Raw genomic sequence first — 27,866 nt, 5'->3', positions numbered from 1 at the left:
TCTCACACCCCTGAGGCCGGGTCCTGGTCGCACATGGACACACCCCTTCCGTCCCCCCTTCCTCCTCCCGTTTCCTCCTCCCCCTTGCCTCCCCCCCCCCCCGACACGCCCCAAGCTGTACTGGGGCCGCCCCTCCCAGGATAGGTGGCCCGAGGGCGGAGCGGGGCCGGGAGGGGGCAGTTCCCTGTCGCAGGAAGGAAGTGGCGGGCCCCGCTGCTGGGACACCCGTGCTCGCCACCACACGTCCTCCAGTGGGGTCGGGCCATGGAGGCGGAGCCGCCACTCTACCCGGTGGCGGGCGCCGCGGGTCCGCAGGGAGATGAGGACCGGCTCGGGGTTCCCGACGGGCCCGAGGCCCCGGTGAGCGAGGACGGGGACCGTGAGGGGATGCGGGGACCCAGAGGGCCGGGGTCTCCCCCGGGACTGGGGTGCGGGTGGCCCGGGAGGCGGGCACCGGGAGTGCAGGGGTTGGGGTGCGGAGTCCAGGGCACCCTGCCGGATGCAAATGCAGTTCGTACCCCGCAGCTGGACGAGCTGGTGGGCGCGTACCCCAACTACAACGAGGAGGAGGAGGAGCGCCGCTACTACCGCCGCAAGCGCCTCGGCGTGCTCAAGAACGTGCTGGCGGCCAGCGCGGGCGGCATGCTCACCTACGGCGTCTACCTAGGTACCTGCCCGCTGCGGGCCCAACGTGGGGCTAGGCGAGGGGGGACCGCCCGCCCAGCGGGCTCTGGCGCTTGATCCCAAGGCTTCCCCGTTCCCACCCACCCTGCCGCCCCAACTTCCCTAGACCGTGTCTGGGAAGAGAAACCTTAGGGGGCCAGTGGGCCTCCCTTCCTCTTTCACTTCCCAGTGTGCTGCCCTCGCCGCTGCAGCTGTGGCCCCGCCATGTGAGGGTGGTGTGATACTGTACAGTATCCCCAGGTTCCAACCAGAGCCATCGTGCTGGTATGGGCGCTCAGGGCAGGTCTGCTGCCTTGGAAATGAGGAGCGCTGGGGTCCAGGAGACCTGCGGAGCAAGGCAGGTGGGGGCGAGGGGGGGGGCTCTGCATTCAAGTCGCTGACACCGCGGTGGCTGACAAGACGCCTGGCCCGGCCTGGCTTCCCCCTGTCCTCATGGGCGTTGCAATCGGGGATCCCTTTGGTAAACGCGTCCCAGCCTCTGCTTGGTTGCACCCCGAGCCAGGCCGCCCCCTCCACGCCAGCTCCCTGTCCCCAGGCCTCCTGCAGATGCAGCTGATTCTGCACTACGATGAGACCTACCGCGAGGTGAAGTACGGGAACATGGGGCTGCCCGACATCGACAACAAGATGCTCATCGGCATCAACGTGATGCCCATCGCCGCGCTGCTCTACACACCTGTGCTTATCAGGTGCGCCACTGCTGTCCCCATGAGGGCCGCGCTGTCACCCCAATCTTGAAGGGGTGCAGGGACTGTTGGACCATGGGGTCTTCAGCTGCCCTGGTGGCCTTGGGAGGGGGTCAGTTGGGAGAGGCCTTGCCTACCTGGAGGGGTGAGAGAGGAGTTAAAGCAGGGTTTGGGGAAGGAAACAAGCTTTGCCCAGGGCACATTGGGTTTCAAGCAATGGAAATTCACTCCGGCTTATGTTCATGCTCTGCTCTGTGGCCGGGAGCCACAGTGACCTTTTTGGGTTCAGGGCTGTAGAATATCTGGAAAGAATCTGATCAGCCAGCAAGGCCCAGGCTCCTGCCTCTGCCCAATCAGCTGTGGCCGGTGTCGAGGGACATTTCTCACTGAAAGGGCAGGGCTGGGCAGGGGCCCCAGGGGGCCTGCTCTAGAGTGAGCCTGCAGGCATCTGGTCCAGCCTGCTGGCCAGTGCAAATATCCCTTCCACAAGGCCCTCCCCACCAGGAGGTAGATCTGTGCTCAGATGGAACCCTGAGAACAGTTGACAAGTTTGTTGTGCTTCAGTTCCCCTATCTTAAAAAAACTCCTTTATCACAATTGCACAAACAGTATTAGAACCATAACTGAAATCAGAAAAAAAGAAAATCCCTCCCAAACCTTCTAGTAAATCAGCTAATTTTGTTCTCCCACCGGCATTCGTGGATCAGGTTTACGTCCTTGTCACCAGAACACGTGTGTGCCACGTTCACTTTTGCTTTCTTTTCATTGCATACATCTTGGCCTGCTCCACAGTCTTCACAGTGGGGACTTGGTGATGGTGGCAATTTCTGCAGAGAGGTGGGCACCCAGCTGTGGCTCAGAGTTGGACATTGCAGGTCCCTCTCCCTTTCACCTTGTGCTTTGTAGCTGTTCCGTTCATTTTTTTTTTTTTTTTTAAGATTTTATTGGGGAAGGGGAACAGGACTTTATTGGGGAACAGTGTGTACTTCCAGGACTTTTTTTCCAAGTCAAGTTGTTGTCCTTTCAATCTTAGTTGTGGAGGGTGCCATTCAGCTTCAAGTTGTTGTCCTTTCAGTCTTAGTTGTGAAGGGTGCAGCTCAGCTCCACGTCCAGTTGCCGTTTTCTAGTTGCAGGGGGCACAGCCACCATCTCTTGTGGGAGTCGAACCGGCAACCTTGTGGTTGAGAGGCTGCACTCCAACCAACCGAGCCATCTGGGAGCTCAGTGGCAGCTCAGCTCAAGGTGCCGTGTTCAATCTTAGTTGCAGGGGGCGCTGCCCACCATCCCTTGCGGGACTCTAGGAATTGAACTGGCAGCCTTGTGGTTGAGAGCCCACTGGCCCATGTGGGAATTGAACCGGCAGCCTTCGGAGTTAGGAGCATGGAGCTCTAACTGTCTGAGCCACCGGGCCGGCCCAGCTGTTCCCTTCTTAAAATTAAAAAAAAAAAAAAAAAAATCCAGGATACATTCCCAGCAGTGCCCTTACTTGGTCAGAAGCACGTGGAAGGTTTTATGCCTTTTAAAACCCGTCATTAAAAATAACAATAGCTAACTCATCTCATTTCTTATGTGCTGGGTACTTTATAAGTATTATCTCATTCCTTGCAATCTGAGGTAGGTGCTGGAATCTTACACACGGAGAAAACGAGGTATAGAACGGCTTGCCCAACTCCCATGGGCAGCGCCTGGCAGATTGAAGGTGTAAAGCCAGAAAACCTTCAAAACGCCATGCTTGCCCAGACTACCAGGCTGATTTTTTGAAGGGCTATGCCGGTCTGCATGATCAGTGGCTGTCTGTCATTTTTCAAACCACAGCCTCACCAGCAATGACTAGTAGTGTTTTTACCTTTTTCCTTTTTGCTCCATCAAAATGTACAGTGCATTTTGTGTGACCTGCCCTCCCCCAAATAGATCGGGGGGCTGCCTCTCTATTTTTTTTATGTGGCAAAATAAAGATAGTAGAAGAACCAGGGCCCTGTGATAGAAGACAAAGTAATTGTATCAGAAAACCAGGGTCATTTTGCTTTGAGCTTCCTGGCACCCAAAGGGAACTAATGAGCACAAATACGTAAAGCAAACAAACGAAAGCAAAGATCTTGGTGGTGGTTTTTAGCCTGACCAGCCTCCATGCTCTAAATGGACCTTTCTCTTATCACTTGTCAGCCCCATTTGAACACGATGTGGCATTTTCCCAGAGCCAACAAGGTTGTTTTCCTAGCAGCCAGAGAGGAGGAACCATCCTGATTGACCACATGGACTGCAAGAGCAGTGGGCAGGGAAGAAGGGACGCCAGGGCACGGGCCCTGCCACTGGCCCGCAGTGGAGCCTCTTCCTCTCTCTGCGCCTAGGTTTCCTTGAGCCAGCTTGAGTCAAGTCCCTTGGACGGGTGCCTGGGCCCTGCAGTCCCAGCACATAGATTGGGTGGAGAAGGGGGTTAGTGAGTCAGCCCAGAGCACAAATGAGGGATTGATGTGCCCATAAGCCACTGACTTATGACACCCTCACCCTGCAGTATCTGCTTCCATCTTTGCAGTGGCCAGGGGAGCCTTGTGCTTTGGGTTCCATGCCCACATTACAGCTGTGGAAACGGGTGTGTGGATACACTGGCTTGCCTGAAGGCCACTCAAGAAGTCTGTTTCTCTGAGACTCCATCTGAGAGCCCTTGACTCCAAGGCCAGGGGTCTTTTTCTGCCTCATAGTCTCGTGAGCTGGGCGTTGTGGCCACTCGGGTATTGGGCCATATGGTAGTCTAGGTAGGCCTGTGGTACCAGCATCCCTCCCACTTCCCACAGGTTTTTTGGCACCAAGTGGATGATGTTCCTAGGCGTGGGCATCTACGCCCTCTTTGTCTCCACCAACTACTGGGAGCGCTACTACACGCTCGTGCCCTCAGCAGTGGCCCTGGGCATGGCCATCGTACCTCTTTGGGCCTCCATGGGCAACTACATCACCAGGTGAGCTGGGCCAACCCTCTGCTGCATTGCCAACCTTGGCTGGGGGACCTTGGATCGGCCCTTCTGTCCTCTGGGCCTCAGTTTCCCCATCCATGAGATGCAGGGGCTGGCCAAGAAGCCCCTGCAGGAAGCAGCGGTATCAGGTAGAGGTTGGGCTGGGAAGAGCCTTCTTTCCTTTGTGGTCCAGGATGGCCCAGAAGTATTACGAGTACTCCCACTACAAGGAAAGGGATGAGCAGGGCCCCCAGCAGCGCCCGCCTCGGGGCTCCCACGCACCCTATCTCCTGGTTTTCCAAGCCATCTTCTATAGCTTCTTTCATGTGAGTGTCACATATGGGGCCCGGGGGTCTGTGTATTCCAACCCAAGAACCCAGACATTGGAGCTCAATCCATAGTCTTTTAAGTCCTCTAGTACTACTGAACTTTCTTGGGCCAAGGCCAACTCCTGCTTGCTTACCCCTAGTGACTGAGACCTCATCCCCTCCCTTTCCACAGTGCTGACCAGGGGGAAGTCCTCCTTCATTGGGCACTCCTTCCTACCACCAAGCTGCCAGCAGAGGTGGGAGGGCTCCTGTGCCCCCAAGTTGTGCCCAGACCCCTCCCAGTTTATGCCTGTGCCCCCTGCCTGGTTCCATGCCCCAAGCCTGGCCAAATTGCCCTCCTGCCCACAGTTGAGCTTCGCCTGTGCCCAGCTGCCCATGATCTACTTCCTGAACCACTATCTGTATGACCTGAACCACACGCTGTACAACGTGCAGAGCTGCGGTTAGTCCTCATGGGGGTGGGGTCCCCAAGTCCTGCTCACCTCCCGCATTGAGTTATCTAGCAGACCCTGGGCACTTGAGGGCAGAGAGGATGCTCTCTCACAGAATTCTGGGCTGAGGGTCCAGTGTCCCATAGTTCTAGTGGCTGAGGCACAGAGAGTATGTAGTTAGAACCTGACTGGGAGCAGATGGCACCTCCTCCAGTCAGGGAAGGCTGCCTGGAGGAGGTGCCATCTGGGATGAAGCCGCCTGTGGGATCTCTGTCAGGGTCAAGCATACCCTCAGAGCTCAGTCAGTGCAGGGTGAAAGTTTGGAGGTGGCATATGGACTGGTGCCCCCACCCCCAGCCTGGGGCAATAGGGCAGAAAGGGAGATGGGAGAAGGTGCTCCTTTCCTTGGGGTATGTCAGCCCTAGTGGCCCTCACCTCCAAACTGCTCCCCAAAGAAACTCTGCCTTTGCACGCATTGTCCTCACCCGCCCTCTTTAATCCTCCCCACCTACCCATCTGCTTTGCTGCACTTTGTGGCTGAGTTGACAGTATGCCCTACGCCCTCCCTCACGATGTCCCCTTGGCCCCTTCTCAGGCACTAACAGCCAGGGCATCCTCAGCGGCTTCAACAAAACGGTTCTACAGATGCTGCCGCGGAGCCGAAACCTCATTGTGGTGGAGAGCGTGCTCATGGCGGTGGCCTTCCTAGCCATGTTGCTGGTGCGGCCTGGGATGGGGATGGGGGAAGTCAATGAAGTCTGGGGACAGAGGCGGGGAGAAAGGTGCAGTCTGGGTGTGTGGCTGGCGGCCTGGGCAAGGTTGCGATCTAGAGGCGTGGTCTGAGTCGGGAACCAGGGCTGAGTCCTGGGGAGGCCTAGCTTGATTGATGCCTGTGACGACTGAGGCTGGAGTTGGAGGGGAATCAGGTCTGGTCTGGGGTTGAAATGGAGACAGGGTCGGAGAGGATAGGCTGTGACCTGCGAGAGTCGGAAGATGTGGCTCAAACTCGGGGGCGGTACTGGAGGCAGAACTAAGGCGTTGTGGGCATGGCTAGAGCGTGGCCTTAGCCTAGAGGCGGAACTGGGAGGCAACGCCGAGGTGTGTCTAGGGGCGGGGTCTGGGCTGAGAGGCGGGGCTGAGGCCCGGGGGCGGGGCCGAGGGCCTGGCTGCCCGCCCCCTCATGGCGCGTTCATAGGTGCTGGGCCTGTGCGGTGCTGCCTATCGGCCCACGGAAGAGATCGACCTGCGCAGCGTGGGCTGGGGCAACATCTTTCAGCTCCCCTTCAAGCATGTGCGCGACTTCCGCTTGCGCCACCTCGTGCCCTTCTTTATCTACAGCGGCTTCGAGGTGCTATTTGCCTGCACTGGTCTCGCCCTGGTAAGTACAGCCTGCATAGGGTTGCCAGAAAAAATACAGGAGGTCCGGTTCAATTGGAATTTCAGATAAACAGCGAATAAGTTTTGAATGTATGTATATGTACAAGTATGTCCCAAATATGTCCGTCCCTCTTCCTTCTCTTATTCCTCCTCTACCTTGAACAAATTATTTTAACCTCTCTGAGCCTCAGTTTCCTCATCTGTGAAGTGAGTCTAGTAACAACCCTCCCCCCTGGAGGTGTTATACGGCTGAGATGAGATAATGCCCATAAAGCATTTGATTCCATGTTGGGTGTAGTCCTGGTGTCGGGACAATGTCCAAGCATTTTCTCATTGTCTGTCTCCCCAGAACCTTCCCATGAGGCTCGAAGGGAGTTAGCGTCAAGGTGGCCCAGAGAGGGGGGAAGCCGGAACCTGGGCCAGCTGACGTCACACTGTCACCTCTGTTCCCCCAGTGTTATGGTGTGTGCTCAGTGGGGCTGGAACGCCTGCCGTACCTCCTCGTGGCTTACAGCCTGGGTGCCTCAGCCGCCTCAGTGCTGGGCCTGCTGGGGCTGTGGCTGCCGCGCCAGGTGCCCCTGGTGTCTGGGGCCGGACTGCACCTGTTGCTCACTGTAAGCCTCTTTTTCTGGGCCCCCAAACCTCGGGTCCTGCAACACGTCTGGATCCTGTATGCAGCAGCCGTCCTCTGGGGTGTGGGCAGTGCCCTCAACAAGACGGGGCTCAGCAGTGAGTATAGCCATGGGCACTGGGATGGCTGGGCAGGGGACTCTGTAGCTGCCTCAGGGGGTTGGGAGCAGCACAGACATCCCCGGCAAGCGAGGGTACAATTTGCCAGGTGCTGTGTGGGCTTCCTCACATTTAAACCTCACAACATAACATATAGGTGGCATCTCATTTTACAGATGGGAGACGTGGCCCTAGGGAGTTAACTTGCCCCAAGTCACCCACAGAGCCAATATTTGAATCTGCATCTCTGTACCAACTCTCTCCACCTTTTATTCCTGAGAGTGAAGTCTGAATCCCCCTACTCCCTGTCCGGTGCTCCTTCTGCTCACCCCAGGGAGGGTTTTTTTTTTTTTTTCAAAATCAGTTCAAACCTCCCAACTTCAGGTTTGATTTGTAGAAAGCTTGTTGCTGCAAGCAGGTTGCCTTCCCTGAGCCCTGAGTGAGACGGAGAAACAGTCCTTGTATGTCTGGTTTTGAGCTCCTGGGGTCTGGCAGAGGACAGGATGGGACTGCACATAAAACTTTGCACTTTTGAGGCCACACGTGTCACAGAACACAGCCCTCCTGCATTGGGTCTCATCTCACCTGCTCCTTCCTCTGCTCAGTTCCCCCGGCAGCGTGATAACCAGGGTCTCCACTAGGGGGCAGGCCAGGACCTGTCCAACAGCTGTGTTGGTGCTCCCACGGGCACCTGGCCTAGGAGAGTCACAGGTGGGAGATCAAGCACCCTGGACCCCGGTTGACACCTTTCCCCTTCCTGCCCTGTCCCGCCCGCCCATAGCACTGCTGGGAATCCTGTATGAGGACAAAGAGCGACAAGACTTCATCTTTACCATCTACCACTGGTGGCAGGCCGTGGCCATCTTTGTGGTATACCTGGGCTCCAGCCTGCCCATGAAGGTGAGGCTGAGCTGGATAGGAGGAGAGTCTCTGGGGCGTTAGGCTTCCCCCTCCCCCCACACACACACACCACTAAGGCACCAGATACCTTCTGGCCTCACAGTCCCTGATGGACACTACTCCACAAGGGTTGGGCCCTGGGCCAAGACCGCTGGGTGACCCCAAATCAGCTTTCAATTACTGCCTTATCTCCCGAGGGCCTCAGTTTACTTGTGTCTGAAGGGGTTCACAGTTTCTTTGCCTGTGGGCACATCCCATCCACCTTGTGGGTAGCTGGGTAAACTGTTCAACAGATGTCGGGCTCCTAGAGGGATGCTGAGGCTGTTTCCCTTCATGGCCTGCCTTTAGGGGTCGTTGTGCTGTGCTCCCATCCAACTGATGGCTCAGTTTAGCAGATCCTGACCAACATTTTAAAAAACAGAATAGAAAATAGCAGGGAGTATGCATGCAACTATGTGTGTAGGTGCTGAGTTATGACGGGGAATTCTTTCTGACTGGGTTACAGTCATAACAGTCTGAGAAACATTACTTACGGTCCTACGACGTGTAAAGGTGAGAGTGATCTAAGCCCCGGTAAGGGGTGGGGGTGCCAGGCCTGTGTCCTGCACTAATCAGCATCTTCACATCTGCCTATAAGGGAGCTTATCTGGGCTTTGAGCCTTGCCGGCAGGAGGAAACAAATGGCCTGGGTTTCTGCCGGAGGAGAGTAGCATGCAGAGGAGATGCACCCGCGAGTGCGCGGTGGGAGTGGGCCCATCCGGGCGAGGGGCTGGGCCTGTGGGCTGGGGGCAGCGGCCAGCAGGTCCCCAGCATCTCTCCCTGTGTGCCCAGGCCAAACTGGCTGTGCTGCTGCTGACACTGTTGGTGGCCGCGGTCTCCTATGTGTTGATGGAGCAGAAGCTGCGGCAGGGCGTGGTCCCGCGCCAGCCCCGCATCCCGCGGCCCCAGCACAAGGTGCGTGGCTACCGCTACCTGGAGGAGGATAACTCCGACGAGAGCGACGCAGAGGGAGAGTGCGGCGCGGGCGGCGGCGGCCGCCGAGGGGAAGGCGGCGAGGAGGACGCTGCGCTGCCCGCGGGGCCCCGACCCGGTCCAGAGCCAGCCGGCTTCTGCCGTCGTCCCTGCCCTTACGAACAGGCGCAGGGAGGCGACGGGCCGGAGGAGCAGTGAGGGGCCCAGACTGCTAGACGGCCTCAGTTTACCGCGTTTCAGGTCGGGGGTCCCCTCTGATTCCTGAGCCATTTTCAGGAAGGACCTTCTGTCCCTTTCCCCCCATGTTTGGGAATACTCCGGGAGTCCAGGACCCCCTGGAACTTGGATCCACTCCTTAGCCCCCTTCTCTGTGAGATGGGACTTTGAGACCCCTCAGCCAGGCCTAGGGTTCGGGAGAGCACAGCTGAACCCACCCCCGGAGGGGCCGCTCTCCATGACCTCCTTCCCAGGTCTATCGCCCGCCAGCACGTGCCCCAGCCCCGGAGCAGGGACTGGGTCCTCTTGCCGCACCCCTCTCCCAGGCCAGCACCAGCTCTCAGCTACAAGCCTGAGCTGAGCGCGTTTCTTGCTCTGCATATCCTATCCTCATGGCCCACCAAGAGGCACGACTTTTTATAGAATGTGAGCAATAAAGAGATTTTGTATTGTGCTGACTGGGAAGTCTCAGGCTGTGAGGGTACGGAGTGCGCCCCGGATGTGTGTCTGGCTGATCCAGCCTCTGAGGCACAGTCGTCTGGCCTTGACTTGCGTGTGTCAGGGAGAGTACCCTAAACCCCGCCCACCATGTCGTCCAGCGTCCTGAAAGCCCCGCCCCTCCCGGGACCCGCCAGCTTTGGCCAGTCCCACCCCCACTGCCCAGGACAAGTGCCTGGGGTGACAGGTGGGGATCATAGTGGAGACAGACGAGCTGCCAGTCCCTTCTGGGTCTAGAAGATAGGACAGATTCCAGAGACTTAGGTCCAGCTGCTCCCTTCCTGTAGTCTTCATAAGCATGCCCAGCCTCCCTGCCCATCCCCATCCTTTTTCTACCCGTTGGGGTATTTCTGCCCACAGCTCCGCAGGGGACTCCTTGAAGGGCAGGGTCCACTTCTAAGTCCTGTTAGGGTCACCCTGTGCCCAGTACAGGCCAGGGGAATGGTTGTCTGAGCCCAGGTAAACTTGGCCACTGCCTTCTGGCTTCGGCCTCAATGCCCATGAGAGACACAGACCCCCTACAGCCTTAGGGTGCCCCTTCACCCCGCCTTCTATGGGAGAGGGGACTGAAACCCCACTGTGAAGGCTTTGAACACTTGGGTTAGGACAGGCAAGGGGGCCACAGCAGTGTCATGGAGTCTCCAACAGTTATGCTGGGGCCACAACATTCCTCACTCTCTATACCCCCTCCACTCCTGGCTGAAGGTCAGACCCTTGTCCACACTCACTCCAGCAGCAGGTCTCCTAGATTCTCCCACGGATAAGCCTTCTCCGCCCCCGCCCTGTCTCCGCCCCTCACTGCCCTCACTTGAGTTTTGTTTAGTACCCTCTAGGGGGCGCTGGAGCCAGTCTGAGCCTCAGGTTCTTCCTCTGCAGTGTTTGAAAGGGCAGGAGTGAAATCCCTCAGCAGGAAACTCAAGACACAGAGCATATTTTAAATTTTCTAAATTTCTGAGCAAATTAAAAGGTCCAGGTGGTTCACAGTTTCAACATCAGATCAGTCCACATTTCTTTCACGTCGTAACCGAGAAGCTGGATTTCCTGTAGTTTTGGGGATAAAAAGCGAAAATCACCATGGAACAGGAAATGAAGCTGGGGGTGTCCCGTCTGCTTTCCAGGTTTGAGAAGCTAACCAGGGCACACAGTCGATCAGTAAGTAGTGATATTAAAGAATGGAATAAAAGTACCATTTGTTTCTTTATTGATGTGAATTCTATTTTCTAAATGATCGACTAATTTATTAGAACATAAATACTTAAGTTATTTGGACCTGAAGTAATTCATAAATAGAACTGTTAAATATTTCTTTTGGCCTAGGAGCACCATGAAAAATTCCTGAAACACTAAGTGTGCCAGGAACTGAGAAAGTTTGAGCACTCAGAGTAAGATCTCCATAAATGTCAGCTGTTAGTGTTACAAGTGTTACAGACCTACAGTGAGTCCCTCACTGGTCCCCATGCCCCCCCGCCTTGCCTAGACAACTGGCTGTATTCTTTCTGAGCCCAGCTCTATGGAAGATGATTAAACCACAGTTTCTGACGCCTGCGAATGGAGTCCCTCCCCCCCCACACACTCCCCCCCCCCCCCCCCCCCCCGTCTGCTGCAAACCAACACAAGCCAGTTACCAAGTTGTATTTGGCAGATTTGGGGGCCCTGTAGTCATGGGGACAGTGCGAGCTACAGCTATAGTGAGGGCCACAAGTCACCTCTCCCCAGCTTCCCCACCAGGTGGCCTGTACACTCAGGCAAGTGAAGGGCCAAAAGCTGTCTGCCTAATGCGCAGACTTTCAATGACAAGCAGGCCCAGAAAGGGTTACGAGGTATGACCCGTAGGCTGGGTGAAGTGCCAGTTCTCTATGCTTCTGGTTCCCTGTCAGCGTCTGGCATGGAGGAGAAGTTCTCCAGCAGTAGATGTGGCAACATCCTCCTGGCAGGATTCCAGCTAAACTCCAGTTGGGGATGGGTGACCAGACACAATAAGCCAGGGGCCATTAGGAAGAGTGTGGGTCCCTGGAAAGGTGGCGCAGGGGAGCGAAGGGGGTGGGGACAGGTCCGCAAGTCCGAGTTCTGAGCCATTTCTAACATCCATCTCGATGCAGGACAAAGATTGGGGTTGAGCAGTCGCGAAGGTGGCCCACGGTGCATGGAGTAGCCACTCAGGACAGAGCATGGCTTCTGATCATGCTCCTTAATCCCTGTAAGACTCCACATGCCCCAGCGCTGCTCCTGGCACTTGGATGAGACACATATTCACACACGACAAGCAATACACACGCACACCCAGGACAGGCAGTGTAACTGGTCATGGCGGCAAGCCCCAGCTGGCTGGCTTTCTGCAGGCAGGTTAACCGAGCTATCAGATGTGAGTATCCCACCCATTTGCAACTCCCAGTCTGGTCATAAGGCATGACGTTGACGTTGGTGTCATCTCCCCTTGTCTTTGTCATGTCTGGATAAGGTGGCTGGGTGTAGGTTCTGGACTGCTGAGTGGGAGATCAGACTCCATTCATGGCCTCTGCCTCTGTGATTTTGTCCATCTGCTTGAGGGAGATTTTTAAATTATATGATTCCAAGACTCTACAGTCTTAGACTTTAACTGTCTTTAACGTCTCAATAGCAAGTTCGATAGCCTGAAAAGTCTCCTAGAAACACCTAGAGATGCTAGATAAGAAACAAACTTCTTTTTAAGTAGAGAACTGAGTTCTCAAGAGAGTAAGCAAAGTTCGCTGGCGTCTTAAAGCAGGACCTGGAACCCCGATTACAGAGAAGAGGAGCTGGGACTACAGCTGTTAGGTAGGGAGGGGCTGGGCTCTGAGACCAAGGGCTGGAGTTCTGATGGCCACAGGCTGAGGGCTGGGGCTTTCTGAGACGGGCTTGCTATTCAGGCCATGCAAAAAGCTAGGACCATAGAAAAGCAACACTTTTAGGGAAAAAGATCAACGAAATTCCACTCATAGGTGCAAGAAGATGTAAGGAAATTTGCACTCTGGTTGGGGAAAACATTTCCCACGAGAATTTTGTGTTTTCAGGCCTCCTTTATATAAGTTTGATGTTCCCGCAAAGAGGTCGTCCCATCTGGATTGTCTACAAACCCCAAAGTTGAGAAATTAGCATAAAAAAGCAGTTATGGCTTAGTGGCACCCTTGGGGCTCCTGACAAAAACGCACAGAAAATCTTTCTAGTTGGATCTCTGATGCGCAGCCACCCAGGTAAAGCCCCTCTGAAGCTGAGCTCACAATCCCAAATTACAGAACACACGAGGAAACAAATCACTGGGAATGAAAGGCAACAGACCCTGAAAGGGCAGGATTAGACACCCCTCCGTACACCTTCCCCAGCTTTGAGAAAGAAGCTGTTAAATAGGTATGTGTGGGAGCAGCTCCTAAAATGGCTCCCAGTGAGCTCTGACCCTTGACCCTGCATACTGTTGTGTCATCTCCTCCCTTTGGTTGTGGAGTGGACCTAGTGGTTTTCTTCTAACAAGTAGAACATGGCCGTGGTAGACAGAATGCAAAGCTGACCTCCCAGGCTCTCACGCCCTCCTGGTCAGTGTGGGCAGGACCACAGGATGTGGCAGGAAAGCAGGCCATGATGAGGTTCCCAGTCAGCTAATCCAAAGGGAGATTGCTGTGGGCCTAAACTGATTAGGGGAGTCCTTGAAAAGAAGGCCATGTGGCAGAGAGGCTGTCTCCTGCTGGTTTGGAGGAAGGCAAACCAGGAGCTGAGAGTGGCCCCGGCTGATGACCAGCAGGAAAACAGGACCTCAGTTCTACAACCATAAGGAACTGAATTCTGCCGACAACCTAAGTCAGCGTGGAAGAGGACGCGAGCTTCAGGTGAGAACACAGCCCAGGAGACACCTCGACTGCAGCCTCAGGGGGCCCTGAACAGAAGACGCAGCTACACCTGCCCACTCCTGACCCACATCAGCTGCAAGATAATAAATGAGTGTTGCTTTAAGCTTCCGAGTTTGTGATAATTTGTTACACAACAGTAGAAAATTAATACAATGACAAAAGTGATGGGATATCATTTCTGAGATCACTACGCTCTGTCTTGCTCACGTTCTCTGTGGCTCGTGTCACTTTCTCATTCTGATGGAGCCAGCTGCCATGTCCTGAGCTGCCCTGTAGAAAGGACCACATGGCAGGGAACTGAGGGCGGCCTCCGTGCACAGCCTGCCAGGGCTCTCAGCCCAACAGCCCGAGAGAGAATGAACCCTGCCAGCAACCATGTGAGAGCACTTGGAAGCGGGTCCACAACCTTTGATAACGGAGGCACATAATAATAGGGGACATGGCCTAAAATTGATTAACCGCATAGAGAACAGCAAAAGGATTCCCCAAGGAGAAGGACTCTGGTTGGGTCTAGAATATGGAACAAGAGTGAGCAGGAAGGGTGGCTTGGGGTCTTTATTGTGGTTATGGGGTAGAGCCAAGGTGGGGTGCATGGGCAGGCTGGAGCTTGCCTGGTTTGACATTTCCTTGGGCGCCAAGAGATTGACACCTGCTACCACATGGATGAATCTGGAAAACATTACGCTAAGTACAAGACGCCAGATACAAAAGGCTACACAGTGTATGTTTCCGTCGATATGAAATATCCCAAATGGGCAAATCCATGGAGACAGAAAGTAGACTAGTGGTTGCCAGTGGCTGGGGGGAGGGGAGAAAGAGAAGTGACTGCTAATGGGTATGAGGCTTCTTTTTAGGGTGATAAAAATGTCCTAAAATTAGATGTGGTGATGGTTGCACAAGTCTATGAATGTATTAAAACCACTGCGTTCTACATATTGCAAGGATGAATTTTAGGGGATACGCATTTTATCTCAATAAAGCTGGTATTAAAAGAAGGAAAGGGGGAGGGGATGGGTGGCTCAGTTGGTTAGAGCGCGAGCTCTGGGCAACGGGGCTGCCAGTTCGATTCCCACATGGGCCAGCGAGCTGCGCCCTCCGCAACTAGAATGAAGTCAATGAGCTGCCGCTCAGCTCCCAGGTGGTTAGATGGCTCAGTTGGTTGGAGCACGGGCTCTCAGCCACAAGGCTGCTGGTTCGACTCCTTGACTCCCGCAAGGGATGGTGGGCTGTATCCCTGGCAACTAACAACGGACAACTGGACCTGGAGCTGAGCTGTGCCCTCCACAACTAAGATTGAAAGGACAACAACTTGACTTGGAAAAGTCCTGGAAGTACATACTGCTCCCCAATAAAGTCCTGTTCCCCTTCCCCAATTTAAAAAAAAAAAGAAGGAAAGGGGCCGGCCCGGTGGCTCAGGTGGTTGGAGCTCCAGGCTCCTAATGCCAAGGTCTTGGATTTGATTCCCACATGGGCCGGTGAGCTGCGCCCTCTACAGCTAAGACTGTGACCAACAGCTCTCCCTGGAGCTGAGCTGCCCAGAGCAGCCAGAGGTTGGCGTGAGCTGCCGCGACCTGACGCGGGCTGCCGTGGGCTGCCATGGGCTACCGTGTGACACGGTGAGTGGCCAGTGGCTAGTGTGGGTGGCTGGCAGCCAGTGTGAGTGGCCGGCAGTGAGCTGAGAGCTGCTGTGAGCGGCTGACCGACAACTGGCGACCGACTGCCTCAGCCGGGGGAGCGCAAGGCTCATAACACCAGCATGGGCCAGGGAGCTGCGTCCTACACAACTAGACTGAGAAACAACGGCTTGAACTGGAGGTGGGGTCGGGGGAGGTAGAAGAAAAGGGGGAGAAGAAGGAAAGGAATCTGGCATACTGTTTAATGATAATTTAAATATTTGGGATAATTGTAGGGCTATAGGGCGAGGGGAAATAGCTTCACGTGAAATTTCTAGAAGGTTAGCAGAGTAGGCAGTAATTAGAGAAGGAAAGTACAATTCAGTCCATGATAAACCCAACACTTTGATTAAGGATGTGGGCTGAAATTTTAGTTAAGGATATATACATATTTTTTTGGAGGGATTTGGGGTACATGAGGAAAAAGGGGGAGGAGTAGGTGAGACTTGAGGTCTGTTTTTGGAGAGACTTGAGGAGTGGTGTGATTTTCAGTGGGGTGTAAGGGGGGATGAGAGCACATAAGGGAAAGAAGACACGGGAGTCACCTCCTGAGTTAAGTCCATCCAGTGACACAGACTTGGTCAGAGAGCTGTCATCGTCAGGAATGAACCAGACATCTAGGCAGAGGGGCTTGGGATGCGAGCCTGATCGCATTGGAAAGTGGAATATAATAATTCTAAGCCACATTTATGACTTTTAGGCATACAGACATATTGGTCAGGGAGGCACAAAGATCTCAGATGAATGCCGGGGGGTCACATGTGAGTCTTCCTACCTGCAGCAGTTATATCTTATTACAAATATGAGGAGCCCAGGGGTGCCCACATTTTGTTTTACTACCATTTCCACTGCTTTAGAACATCTCTATCTGCTAATAATGTTTAGAGGCAAGAAGGTTAGAGGCCTCATATGGGTGCAACCTGTCATTTGGGGGGCCTTTCGTTATAAAGTTTGACTCCCTTTTATTTTTTCATTAAATTTATTGGGATAACATTGGTTAATAACATGATATAAATTTCAGGTGTACAACTTTATAATACGACATCTGCATACTCTATTGTGTGCTCACCACCCAAAGTCTAGTCTCCTTCTGTCACCATATATATTTGACCCCTTTTACCCCCTTTGTCCTCCCTCACCCTCCAGAGGGGTCTGGTAAACACCATTCTGTTGTCTGTAGGACTCCCTTTTAAATGCAAAAGATGTTCAATTGAAGACTTTCAACAGGTAATATATTGTTGGAATTGAGTTAGTATCTTAGATCCTGTGACCCCTGCAGCATATTGAATAAATCAAATGATACTGGATGACAATGGGATGAAAGATGGCCCACTGAGTATTTCAGACCTGAGTGGGATCCCCCAATGTGTGGCAGTGTCCTAGACCCAAGCTGTACTCACAGAGTAGCCAGAAGGCTGAGCAGAGGCATTTCTGGGCTGTGACATGGGTGTAAGGACCTGACCTGGAGGTCCTCGACTTGTTATAGACAGCGTTTGGGGATCTCATTCAATATCTGCGTGGTCAGGAGGACATGGGAGCAATTCATAGTGGAAGACATTTTAGGAGGCCATTTTTAATGTTTAACCGTCCTGTGAGAAATGGTCATCAGGGTTGTCAATTGTGCGTTTTATATTTTTGGTAAATTTTGCAGCTTAGGCGGGTTCACATCAGCAGATGTAGCGAAGGTCAAGCCCTCTTAGGATTTCTAATGAGAGGGTCACGTTCAATGGCATGCCCTTCGGCCTAGATCTGAGCCTTGATCTGGGCTCTGTCCCTTACAAATGGCAAATGTGAACATTTTCCTGAGTGTCTTGTTGAAGAGATGAGCCTTTTGGGTTTTGTGGGAAGGTAAGATCTCATGACAGCTGTTGAAGTTGGGGGATTTGGCACAGGGTGAAACATGAATCATTCTGTATTGTGTATAAGGATGTTGTGAGGCAATCCATTTTGTAATTCTCTTTTTAGAGACAGCATAGCTCAGGCGTCAGCAGATGCTGCCCTGGGTGGTCAGGGTGTTGTCTGGGGCTAAGAATAGCCCACGCTTCAGCTGTCTGAGCTGGCCCTTGGGTCTCCTGTTGGAAAGGGCCCCATGAGGGGATGGGACCGCTGCTCTCCAGTGGGCTCCATCACGGGAGCTTCAAAGTGCATGAGGCCCTTTTCTCATTTACTCATTTATTTCTGAGGGCCCCAAAGTGGCTGAGTCTGGGCGAGGGGTATCGTCCTTCGACATCACAGTCTCAGCAAGGGATGAAAGACAAAGGGCAGCTACTGCTTCTGCCAGATGACTCAAGTCTGGCTTTATCCTGAAGATGCCATCTTTACTGTAGCAAGGAGGCATCTGCAGGTCAACCTCTTCCTGAGTGGCCTGTGTGGACATGTGCGGGGTCACCAGGGCACCTTGGGGTCTTGAAGGCTTGTGCTGAGGTGGGCAATGAGCAAACTTGTGAGAAATTGTGTAAATGGGTTTTAATGAGATTTGTAAATGGGAATATGTCACTTCAAAAACCCAAAGAGACCCAAGAAATCTTATTAGAAAATGCTTTAATAAGCATTTGGGTGTCTTATGTGGAAAGTGTCATCAATAAAATGTCACACCTGGATTCTGGGGGACAACTGCATACAACGAGGTCCTGTCCACACAGGTTATATGCCAAGGCTAGCCTGTTCAGGTGTCCAGGGGCGCCAAACACTGCTGTAGTGTGCTCATTCGAAGGCAAATACAAATTGTAGACGGGGCCTGTCTGAGCTCTGGCCCCTTGGCACCTTCCCTCCCCGTGATGTCTGGTTTCAGCTGGCTGAATTTAAGACAGAGGCTTGGTGAAATCCAGTAGAACCAACATAAAGTGGTGTACCCAGAGTGCAAGTGTGCCAGCAATGGGCTGCCACCCAAGGCCCCTGCCTGTAGAGTGGACCCAGTTAAAAGCCGAGAGACAGAAGAAAGATCCACGGCCATGGTCATTGTCTGGGCACCCTGTTCTCAGCACCAGGTGTTTTTATTTGGGCGCTTGGCATCCCCTGCTGGACGTTGGGCAGCCCCCTGCCCAGAGATTGATGGCTGTTGGAATGAATGACACATCAGCACCATGGACTTGAAATAAAATTAATTACTGACATAATAAACAGCAAAAGGATTCCCCAAGGAAAAGACTCAGGTTGGGTCTGGAGCAAAATAAGGGCAGGGGAGGGGCAGGTGGCTGCATCATACTTTTGATGTAGGGATCCGGTACCCAAATGATATAGGATTCTGATGTCTGGTGCCCGGAGATCTTGGTCTCACATACCCGAAGAACAAGAACACAGACTCGGAAGGAGAGGTGGAGGAACAAAGATTTTTATTGAAGTGAAAGTACAGCTCTCTTGCAGGAGGGGGTACTCTTGAGAAGTTGGGATGCCCACTGGCTAAGGCGAAAGGCTCTTATTTCATACTTTTTCTTGTATATTTGGGGAAGGAAGCTGGTGCCGTCTAATGGATTCTTTCTATCAGATTTGCTCTGTTTGTCCAACCTGAAGGGATTTACAAAATAACCCATTTACTCCCCGAGCACAACTGCGTTGTTGCCCTGGAGTTGCTGCCCTTGTTTATTCTGCCAGGGACGTCCCTGTTTACCTGACAACATGATAGCTATCCTGTCTCACTTTGAGGGTACAGCCTGGGTGGGGACAGAGTGCTGCTTAAGGCATGGAAAGAACAGGGACCTGAAAACCAGCTTGCTGAAAAATGGATCGGTCCCTATGATATATTGTTGATTAGACACGCAGCTCTAAATCTTGCCAGAGTGATGCGCTGGATTCACCACACTCGAGGGAAGCAAGTTCCTGCAGAGGAAACACCCAAGCCCAGCGAGTCTGCATGGACTTGTGCACCCACTGAAAACTTAAAACTACTCTTCAAAAAACAACTAAGAGGTACTGGGAAAGTTATAGAGGTTTGTGAGGAAAAGAATCTTAAGAGAATTTATGTATGGTTAAGCTAAATGATTAAGTACATTTAAATATCAAAAGTAAGCTGGTGCAAAATTAGAGTTGTAGCTTTCTCTCTCTGCTAATAAGTAAAACAAAGTTTGTTAGACTGTTGGTCTACTACTGATACTATGAAAAAGTTTGCTGCCTATAAAACAAAGATTGTGGGTTATCAATTTTCTATGTTTTATATTGTCTTAATTAGGCCCTTGGTTTCTCTACAGTAGTGAGGACTGTGTTTTGCTAACACTTATATAAGCTTCTGTGTTCTCGGACTGCTGGATGGAGTTCATGAGCCCTCCTCGGTGTCAGAACATAGGCCAGTGTAAGGAAGTTTGGCCTGATGTTTTCCCTAACCTGAGAGGGTATTATAATGGTTCTGGTCCACTGTTACATCCCAGATCCTAAAAGAAGGCCAGGGAATTTGTTTAAATGTCTTTAACAACCGGGACAGGGAAAACAAAGGAAGAAAGAAACAGTGAGACTGGAGATGAAGCCAGAGACAGGCCAGATTGTTGGCTGCAGTTAATAGACAGGCCAAAGCCACCTCATGGCCACCCTGGCAGCCCCAGAAGAGACACATCAGATAAAAAAGCTTTGGCTATGGAAGCCCCAAGCACTGGAGGAAAGGGCGTCCTAATCCTACAAAGCAGCCGTGTCCCCTATGCAAACTAGAGGGCATTGGAGGAGGGACTGCCCCCTGTTCTGAAGGGAGCAGGGACCAGCTCCTTCCCTGCAAATGGCTGTAATTAACTAGTGGGCCTAAAGTGCCCAGTGGCTCCCGAGAAGAACGAGGTCACGCTCGTCACAGGGGAGGAACAGTGGATGACCCCTGACGTGGCAGGTAAGCATGTTAACTTCCTGATTAATATGGGAGCCACTTACCCCATCTTAATCACTCACTCTGGACATATTTCCTCAAAACCTACTCATCAGTAAAGATAAATAGAGCCCCCAGATTTGGGCTCATTTTACCATTGGCCTATACCAATGTAAATGTAAAAGGAGCAAATCAGACTTTAAAAGGACTCTGGAAAAGTTTTGTCAGACCTCTAAGCCCCGGCTCTAATTGCTTCCCATTGCTTTCGATTCTGACCATAATTCTGTTATTTCCCATGTTATTGACTTGGAAGAGGTTCAGCAGGCACTCAGGAAATATGGGGACCGGCACCTCCCCAAGGCCAACGTTTCTACTCATTGTAGGGGACCGAGTGCTGTTAGAAGCCCAGAGCGGGAGGGGCCCCTGACAGACCAGTTAGCTCCTAAATGGGAGGGACCCTTTGCAGTTCTTCCAAGCTTCCCAACTGTCCTCGGGCTTCAGAGAGTCAGCAGCTGGGCTCGCTCCCCTCAGATCAAACCTGTTTCATTTAAGTCTCCACAGGACTCCCCAGAAAGGAAGGCTGTCCCTCCTGTTCCTGTGAGCCAACTGAAGGCTTTAAGCGTCACTTCAAACAGACAAACAAGTTAGTCTCCCAAGGCTGACTGCTGGAGCTGCTCATTACGCCTTTCTCTTGGGCCTTATTTTGGGTCTAGTTTTCCTCTTTACTTGTGCCCCACCTGGGATCCCCATTTAATGCATCACCATGATTTTTAGGCCCTTTGTCTCTCTTCTTCCCCAGCTCCTCTGGGGAGGGAGGGTGGGGGAGGTAACTTTATTGACAATTGTTCTCTTTGGCCTTTGTCCTTTGGTCTCATTGTCAGGTTTGTGTCACCTAGGACACAACAGCTTCGTCTCCAGATGGTCACCAGACAGGTTTCCAACTCGCTCCTCCTGAGGATGACAAGCCATGTCAGCAGCCGCTTGACCAAGTGGCCTGTTTTTTTCTCCTGCAGTTCTCCCATAGCTCCCTCCTGCTGTAATAGAAGCAAAGAACTCCGGTGACCGTAGGCAGGGACTAGGCCCACTCTCAGGGGGAAGCAGCAATATTGTCTTAATCTGTTTAGAAGCAGTAATGTAGCGGTCTGTTTCCTCTCTAACCTCACTGATTTGATAGAAATAAAATGAACAAAGGACAGGGGGGATTGTGACAGTGACCCAATATCTTCTATTTTTGAAATTTTAACCTCTGAAGGAATTCGATTTCACAGTGGTTTGGCTTGGGACTTTTTGAAAATTTTTTTCCCTTTCGTTTCCTCTCTCTCCTCCCACCAAATCTTGATGACTGTCTGTTTACTGTGCATTTACAATGCATACCAGCTCCAATGATTCTGTTTACCTCGGACCAGTGTGCACACCTGGCCTGGTAACTTGGGAGGGGTTTTTTTTTTTTGCATCTGTATGGGATTCACTCCTGACCCTGGAGCAGACCAATCTCTGGGAAGTGCTTTTTCCTGAGGTTGCCTGGCCAACTTCTCCTTCCTTTGTTTTGTTCCTCCTTGCGTGTCTATAAAACCTTTGGCGGTATTAAGAGGGGGAAGGCAGTCTTTGTGACAGGTAGTCCACTGTCTTCCCTTAATGCTGGCATTTTGGAATAAAACTGCTTATCTTTCCACCAATCTTGCCTCTTGAGTTTTGGCTTTTGTGTGGCAAACAGCTGGACCTTTTGCACGGCAACAGTGCCATCTGCAGTTATGTAAAAAGTGGAAAATGTGTCTGGGGATTCTCAAGTAAAGTGCTGAAGGCTCTGCCTGGTTTCTTCTCGTTGTTTATAGTGAAATGCAAGAGAAGGTAAGTGGAAGGGAGGGCTGTCAATCAAAAGATCCAGGACTTACAAAGGCACACGCAACAAAAGGAAAAAATAGACAAATTGGACTTCATGAAAATGTTAAGATTCTGTGCATCAAAAGACACTATCCACCCCACAGAATGGGAGAAAATATTTGCAAATCATATATCTGATAAGGAATTAATTATGTAAAGTATAGAGAGAGACCCTAAAATTCAATGAGAAAAACACAGCCAGTCTGAAAATGGGCAAAGCACTTGAATAGACGTTTCTTCACAGACATGCAGAGGCCAAGAGCACCTGAAAAGATGCTCAATAACGCTCGTCAATTATGATTGACACAGTCATTTTATGTTTGTGTGTTTTATGTTTATTTTTAAAATCTAGGGGGAAAAGAAGCCTGGCTTTTAAAATACCAGACAGGAAAAGACGCTATCATTAAGAAAAGGCTTTTGAGCACTGTGAGGAAAAAGTTGTGACCTAGAGATAAAACCAAGATTGTGACCATGTTGTTGAACAATGGAGCCTCCAGGAAGCTTAAGGGGTGTAGGTCCTCAGCCTTCCCAGCTGCAGCCCAAGATAGAAAAGGGCTTATCTCAGAAAGTTCTGTGGAGGTACCTTTCATTAAATGGACTGAACCTCGATGAGATTTACAGAATTTCCTCCATGTTTTTAAGAAAATTTGCCAGCTGGGACTAAAAAGACCCAGACAATACAAAACAATGGGGCCTTCAGAGCCCAAAATTCTCCTGGCAAGAAGCCGGCTGAGAAAACCACTCAGCAGCAAACACGTGCACCCTTTACTGAAATAGGAAGGATGAGTCAGAGGACCGAGACCCAGAGAGCAGAGCCAAGAGCAATGGAGAATTCTTCCAAGACTTTGGAATCTGATCAAAGAACTTTGGAACCTGATCAAAGAACGTCCAGCATTTTCCTGGCTGGATTTCAGAATTGCTTTGGACCCGTCCAGCCTTATTGTGCCTCCCTCCCATATTCTCCCTCTTTGAACAGGAATGTCTATAGCAGTTATCCTACGCTGAGGTGATGAGTCTGCAGCCAAGGCATCAGCCAGAATGCCAATGTGAACATTCATACAGGGAAACCTCACTAAAATAAAGTCGGGAGACTGAAGTGGAGCTCTCACACAGTGCGACTCCATGTCAATTATAGGAAGAATTGTCAACGACAGATTCCTCACAAGGAATCATCAATTACAGGCCCCAGCAGGAAAATACGCACATTGCCTCTCCTACAGGAAGTTGATGACCCCAGCAACTCAACTAATGAGAAACTATCATCTCCCCAACTCTTGCCTTTCTCCAGTGAACTTTCATACACAACAACCCTTCCAACATCCTCCTTTTTCTCCATAAAATAACTTTCCTCTCCTTTGTTCACTGGACTTGCCCATGGCTTTTGCTATCGCTTACTTGTCCTTAATTGCAATTCTTTATTGGTCTCGAATAAACTTTTTTTTTGCTGGTAAAATAACGGACTGTTTTATTTTTAAGGTCCACACTAGCTATCTCAAGGCTCAGATGGGAGAGGACCCACTTCCAAGCTCCCTCCCCTGGTGGTTGGCAGGATTCAGTTCCTTGAAGTCCCTCGGGCTAAGGGCCTCAGTTCCTCACTGGCTGTTGTCTGGAGGTCACCTTCAGTTCCTGCCATGCGGCCTTTCCATGGGGCAGCTCACAACAGGGCAGCTGGCTTCATCAGAATACACAGCCACAGGGACCAGAAAGAGCAGGGGCAAATGGAATCATAGTCTTTTGTTTTTGTGGAAGTGAAACTCAAATAACATACAACTAACCATTTTAAAGTTACAATTCAGTGGCGTTTTCTGCATTTATGAGGTTGTGCAAGCATCGCCTCTTTCTAGTTTCAAAACTTTTCCATCATGCCAGCAGAACACCCCACGCCCAGTGAGCAATCACCTCGCATTCTCCCCCACCCCCACCCCCAACCCCACCCCAGTCCCTTGGCCACCATCATTCTGCTTTCTGTCTCTATGGATTTGCCTATTGCAGACATTTCATATGGGTTTTCTGGCCATGATATTAACTGCAAAGATGAAAACTGATGCAAAATACCTGCCTGGCTCTGCTGAGTCTCATTCCTGAGTGTGACGGGAAGTACTTAAGTGTTCAGTGCTGGGTTGATTACACCGGTGACCTCTTCAAATCTAAGCTTTACATCCTCAGTTCCAGGAAAGCCAGCACCAATATCAAGCAGTACATGTAGAAACCAACCTTAGCTGCCATGTCACAGGCACAGCAAGCATCAGAGGTGGCTTGCTCGAAGGCCCTGGGGTCAGTACCGACACTACCCACGTGGAAGCTGACACCAGGGACATCAACAGTGACCTTTTTTGCTCATTCCCAGAGCAGCCTGCTGGTTTGGAGGGTGGCACCAGATTTCACTCTGAGGCGACAGAGTGCTTTGGAATCAACAGCGGCGATATGGAAAACCAACTTTGCCCTCGAATGTACCCTGCAACTTCCATCAACTCCCCTGCACTATCAAAAGTCATCATCTGGACTCCTTTATTGGCAGCATGTTTAATCTGAGACACTTGTTTATGAGAATTTGCATATAGAATGTTCTCTGGGGGCACCCCAATACTTGGCACAGTGTGGGGACAGAGCCCCAGAAAGCAGTTTCCAGGCTCTCGGCCTCACATAGAAAGGTGCTGGCTCAGGTAGTAAATGGCCATCAACTGTGATTGGATGGCCATCAGCTGTGGCTAGTTGGCCGTCAGCTGTAACCAGTGAGCCATTGGCCACTAATATAACTGCTGTGGCTACGCTAGCAGAAAAATGGGGGGATAGCAAGAAGATGGCGACTGAGCTAGCAAGCGGAGCAATGAGGGTTGAGAATTGTGTGGCTCCTGTTTCCTGTTTCTCCAACCCAGCCGCCAGCGAGAATATAGTGGTATGACTCCCCTACCTATGGCTCCGTGGGTGTTCCTTTTTGGCCTCACCATATCCTACGTTCTTATGTGGGGAGTGGGAGCTGAGACCCCGCATGACGCCCCGCACGACACATGGCGTAGCGAGCAGGGTCTCCTGTGGGCTGGGAAGTGTTTGCAGCCCAGACACATGACTCCCTGCACGACACACAGTCTTGCTGGCACGGTCAGATCCCATCCCAATGGCAACTAGGGACTTCACTATGGTTCCACTCTCGTTGCTTTTGAGTTCATAAAAGGGGGTGCCCCGCGGAAGAGCTTTTAACTGTTTCTGATATTTCTTTAGAATGTTTCCCAGGCCCACAACGTAGAAGGCAGGCATCCTTACCATCATGAGAAGAAAGTTCATTCGTTTCTTTGGGGTCCAGAATGTCCTTGGCAGTAAAGTCTTCATGGCGGAAATGACAGTCATACTCTTCATTACTAAAGCTGTTCATGCTTTCTGGATGTCCTTAAGGAAAACTAAGAGAAGGAACTTAGAGAAATGATTTTCACAGCTTTTCACAAAAGGCAATTATCCAGGAATTCTAAGTCATGCTGAAGGTGGGTGTTCTCTCGGGGCACCAGTAGAATTGTTCTCATAAACAGACACAGAATTTGCTCAGGGGTGACTCAAGCCCATCCCATAGGGAAGTTACTGCCAGGGAGCATGGTGGACCCAAGGCTGCCAGCTCGCTCGCTCCTGTGGTGGACTGCTGGCCCGAGGTGGCCCGGAAGTGCCGGTAGAGGGGACTGACCTACAAGTGATTTTTGAGTGCAGATTTTGTACCCCATAAGTCTGCTGAATTTGTTTATTAGCTCTAGTAGTTTGTGTGTATGTGTGTATGTGTGTGTATTCGTTGGGATTTTAATATGTAGAATCATATCACCTGCAAATAAAAATTGTATTACTTCTTACTTTTCAATTTGGATGCTTTTTATTTATTTTTTCCTGCAAAAGTGAAATTTTTATTTATTTTTCCTGCAGAATTACTCTGGCTAGGACTTCCAGTAAAATATTGAACAGCAGTGATGAAAGTGACATCCTTGTCTTGTTCCTGATCTTAGGGGGAAAGCTTTCAGTCTTTCACCGCTGAGAACTAAGTTAGCTGTGGATTTTTTATAAATGCCCTTTATCATGTTAAGGAGTTCCCTCCTAGTTTGGTGTTTTCCTTCCTTCCTTCCTTCCTTCCTTCCTTCCTTCCTTCCTTCCTTCCTTCCTTCCTTCCTTCCTTCCTTCCTTCCTTCCTGACTTATGAACAGGTGTTGAATTCATTGAATTTTTTATCTCTATGGATATGATCATGTCTTTTTTTTCCATTCATTTTATTAATGTGGTGTATTGCATTAATTGGTTTTCTTATGTTGACTCACCCTTGCCTTTCTGGGATAAATTCCCACTAAGTCATGGTGTATACTCCTTTAAATGTTCTGTGAATCATAATCCTTTAAAACCTAGGCTTATACATGACATCCCATCACTTTTGCTGTATTGTTTTTTAGAAGCAACTCAGGAGGCCCAGCCCATCCTCTGGGGGACATGATTAGAACACAGAGACATGAATACCCAGAGGCAGAGCTCAGTGGGAGCCTTCCCAGAAGCTCGCACAGTCGCCTTAGGAGTCATTATATTATTCTCTGCTCTTTTACACACACATATGACAATAACATCGACAAAGAAATCTTTAGGCCAGTTGGGTTTATAGGTAGACTTTTTACCAAACAGTCAAGGAATAGACAATCCCAATCTTACGTGTATTTTCCAGAGAACAGAAAAGAGAGAATGTTCTCCAATTTACTCCACAAAGCTAGTCCATCCTTGATACACAAAAAAAAAAAAAAAAAAAAAAAGAAGAAGAAGTAAGAGAAAAGAAATGATAGGTCAATTTCATGTATGAACAGAGATATAAAAGTGCTTAATATTTTATTTCATAATATTGTAAAATTAATCTTACAATACACAAAAACCAATGTCTTCTATTATAACTCAACGTATTAGTAAATTAAAGGAGAAAAGGCATATGATCATTTCAACAAAGAGAAAACATTATTTAAAACTCAGTATCCATTCATAATTTAAAATAAACTAAACAAAGCAAGATTCCTCATCGAGCTAGGTATAAGAGGGAATTTTCTTCACCTGTTAAAGACATCTTCCAAAAACCTACAGAAAATATACTTAAAGATGAATTGTTAGACATAGTTCCACTAAAAACAAGGACTAGACAATAATTCCCACTGTCATTTGCTTCTATTCAACATTATACTGGAGGTCGAAGTCCACATGCTAAAACAAGAAAAAACAATAAAGTGTTAGAATTGAAAAGGAAAAAGCAAAACTGTCAATTTCCACAGATTTTATCTTCATTTATAGGAAAACCCCATTACTGTTAGAACCAATAATAAAAATCAGATTAATACAAAGAAGTAAATTGCACTTTCATACTCCACCTACACATTTCTAGAAAGTGTAATTTTTAGAATAGGAAAAAAACACACTACTTAGGTATACAGCTAACTAAAGATGTGGTAGTGGAGAAAATTACAATATTGTATTGAAAGACACTAACAAAGAGCTAAACAAGTGGAAAGATATACCATGTTCATGGATGACAGAATTCATAAATGTGTCAGATTCACCAAAAATGATCTATAAATTTAAACATTTCGGATCAAGATTCCAGTGGAAATTTTCATGGAACTTCATGAGGTGATTCTAATATGTTTATGGGAAATAAATTGGCCAAAAATAAGCCAAGATAATTTGGAAGAAAAGCAAGGTAGGGAGACTTGTCCTAGTCAATTTCAAGACATTTTGTTAAACTATAGTATTTAAGACAGTATGGTATTTGTATAACAGAGATATAAAAAATATCAATGGGACAGAGTATACAGCCCAGAAATAGACTTAACCACAAATGATTTATCATCCAGCCAATTGCTAGTACAACTGGTTATTTTTATGGGAAAAAAATTAAATTAGCCCTCCACCT

At 50.4% G+C, this 27,866-nt stretch overlaps 1 protein-coding gene and 1 pseudogene across 1 annotated transcript; one reads left to right on the top strand and one right to left on the bottom strand.

The window, feature by feature from the left end:
- The first annotated feature begins 171 nt into the window (after window positions 1-171).
- UNC93B1 (unc-93B1 regulator of TLR signaling) lies at window positions 172-9,731 on the top strand. Its single transcript, XM_074336808.2, has 11 exons — window positions 172-360; window positions 526-667; window positions 1,220-1,373; window positions 4,163-4,324; window positions 4,512-4,644; window positions 4,996-5,089; window positions 5,674-5,798; window positions 6,274-6,456; window positions 6,911-7,184; window positions 7,966-8,084; window positions 8,916-9,731. Exons 1-11 carry the CDS (start codon window positions 265-267, stop codon window positions 9,252-9,254), a joined length of 1,821 nt encoding a protein of 606 aa, XP_074192909.1. The 5' UTR covers window positions 172-264; the 3' UTR covers window positions 9,255-9,731.
- Window positions 9,732-23,958: 14,227 nt separating this feature from the next.
- Window positions 23,959-25,331, bottom strand: LOC109450368 (ornithine decarboxylase pseudogene; annotated as a pseudogene).
- Window positions 25,332-27,866: the final 2,535 nt, after the last annotated feature.

Source organism: Rhinolophus sinicus, chromosome 14, assembly GCF_057876585.1.
Source record: "Rhinolophus sinicus isolate RSI-liver-muscle chromosome 14, RSI-T2T, whole genome shotgun sequence".
NCBI lineage: Eukaryota > Metazoa > Chordata > Mammalia > Chiroptera > Rhinolophidae > Rhinolophus > Rhinolophus sinicus.
The sequence above is the reverse complement of the archived record's forward strand: the minus strand, read 5'-3'. Positions and strand labels throughout refer to the sequence as shown.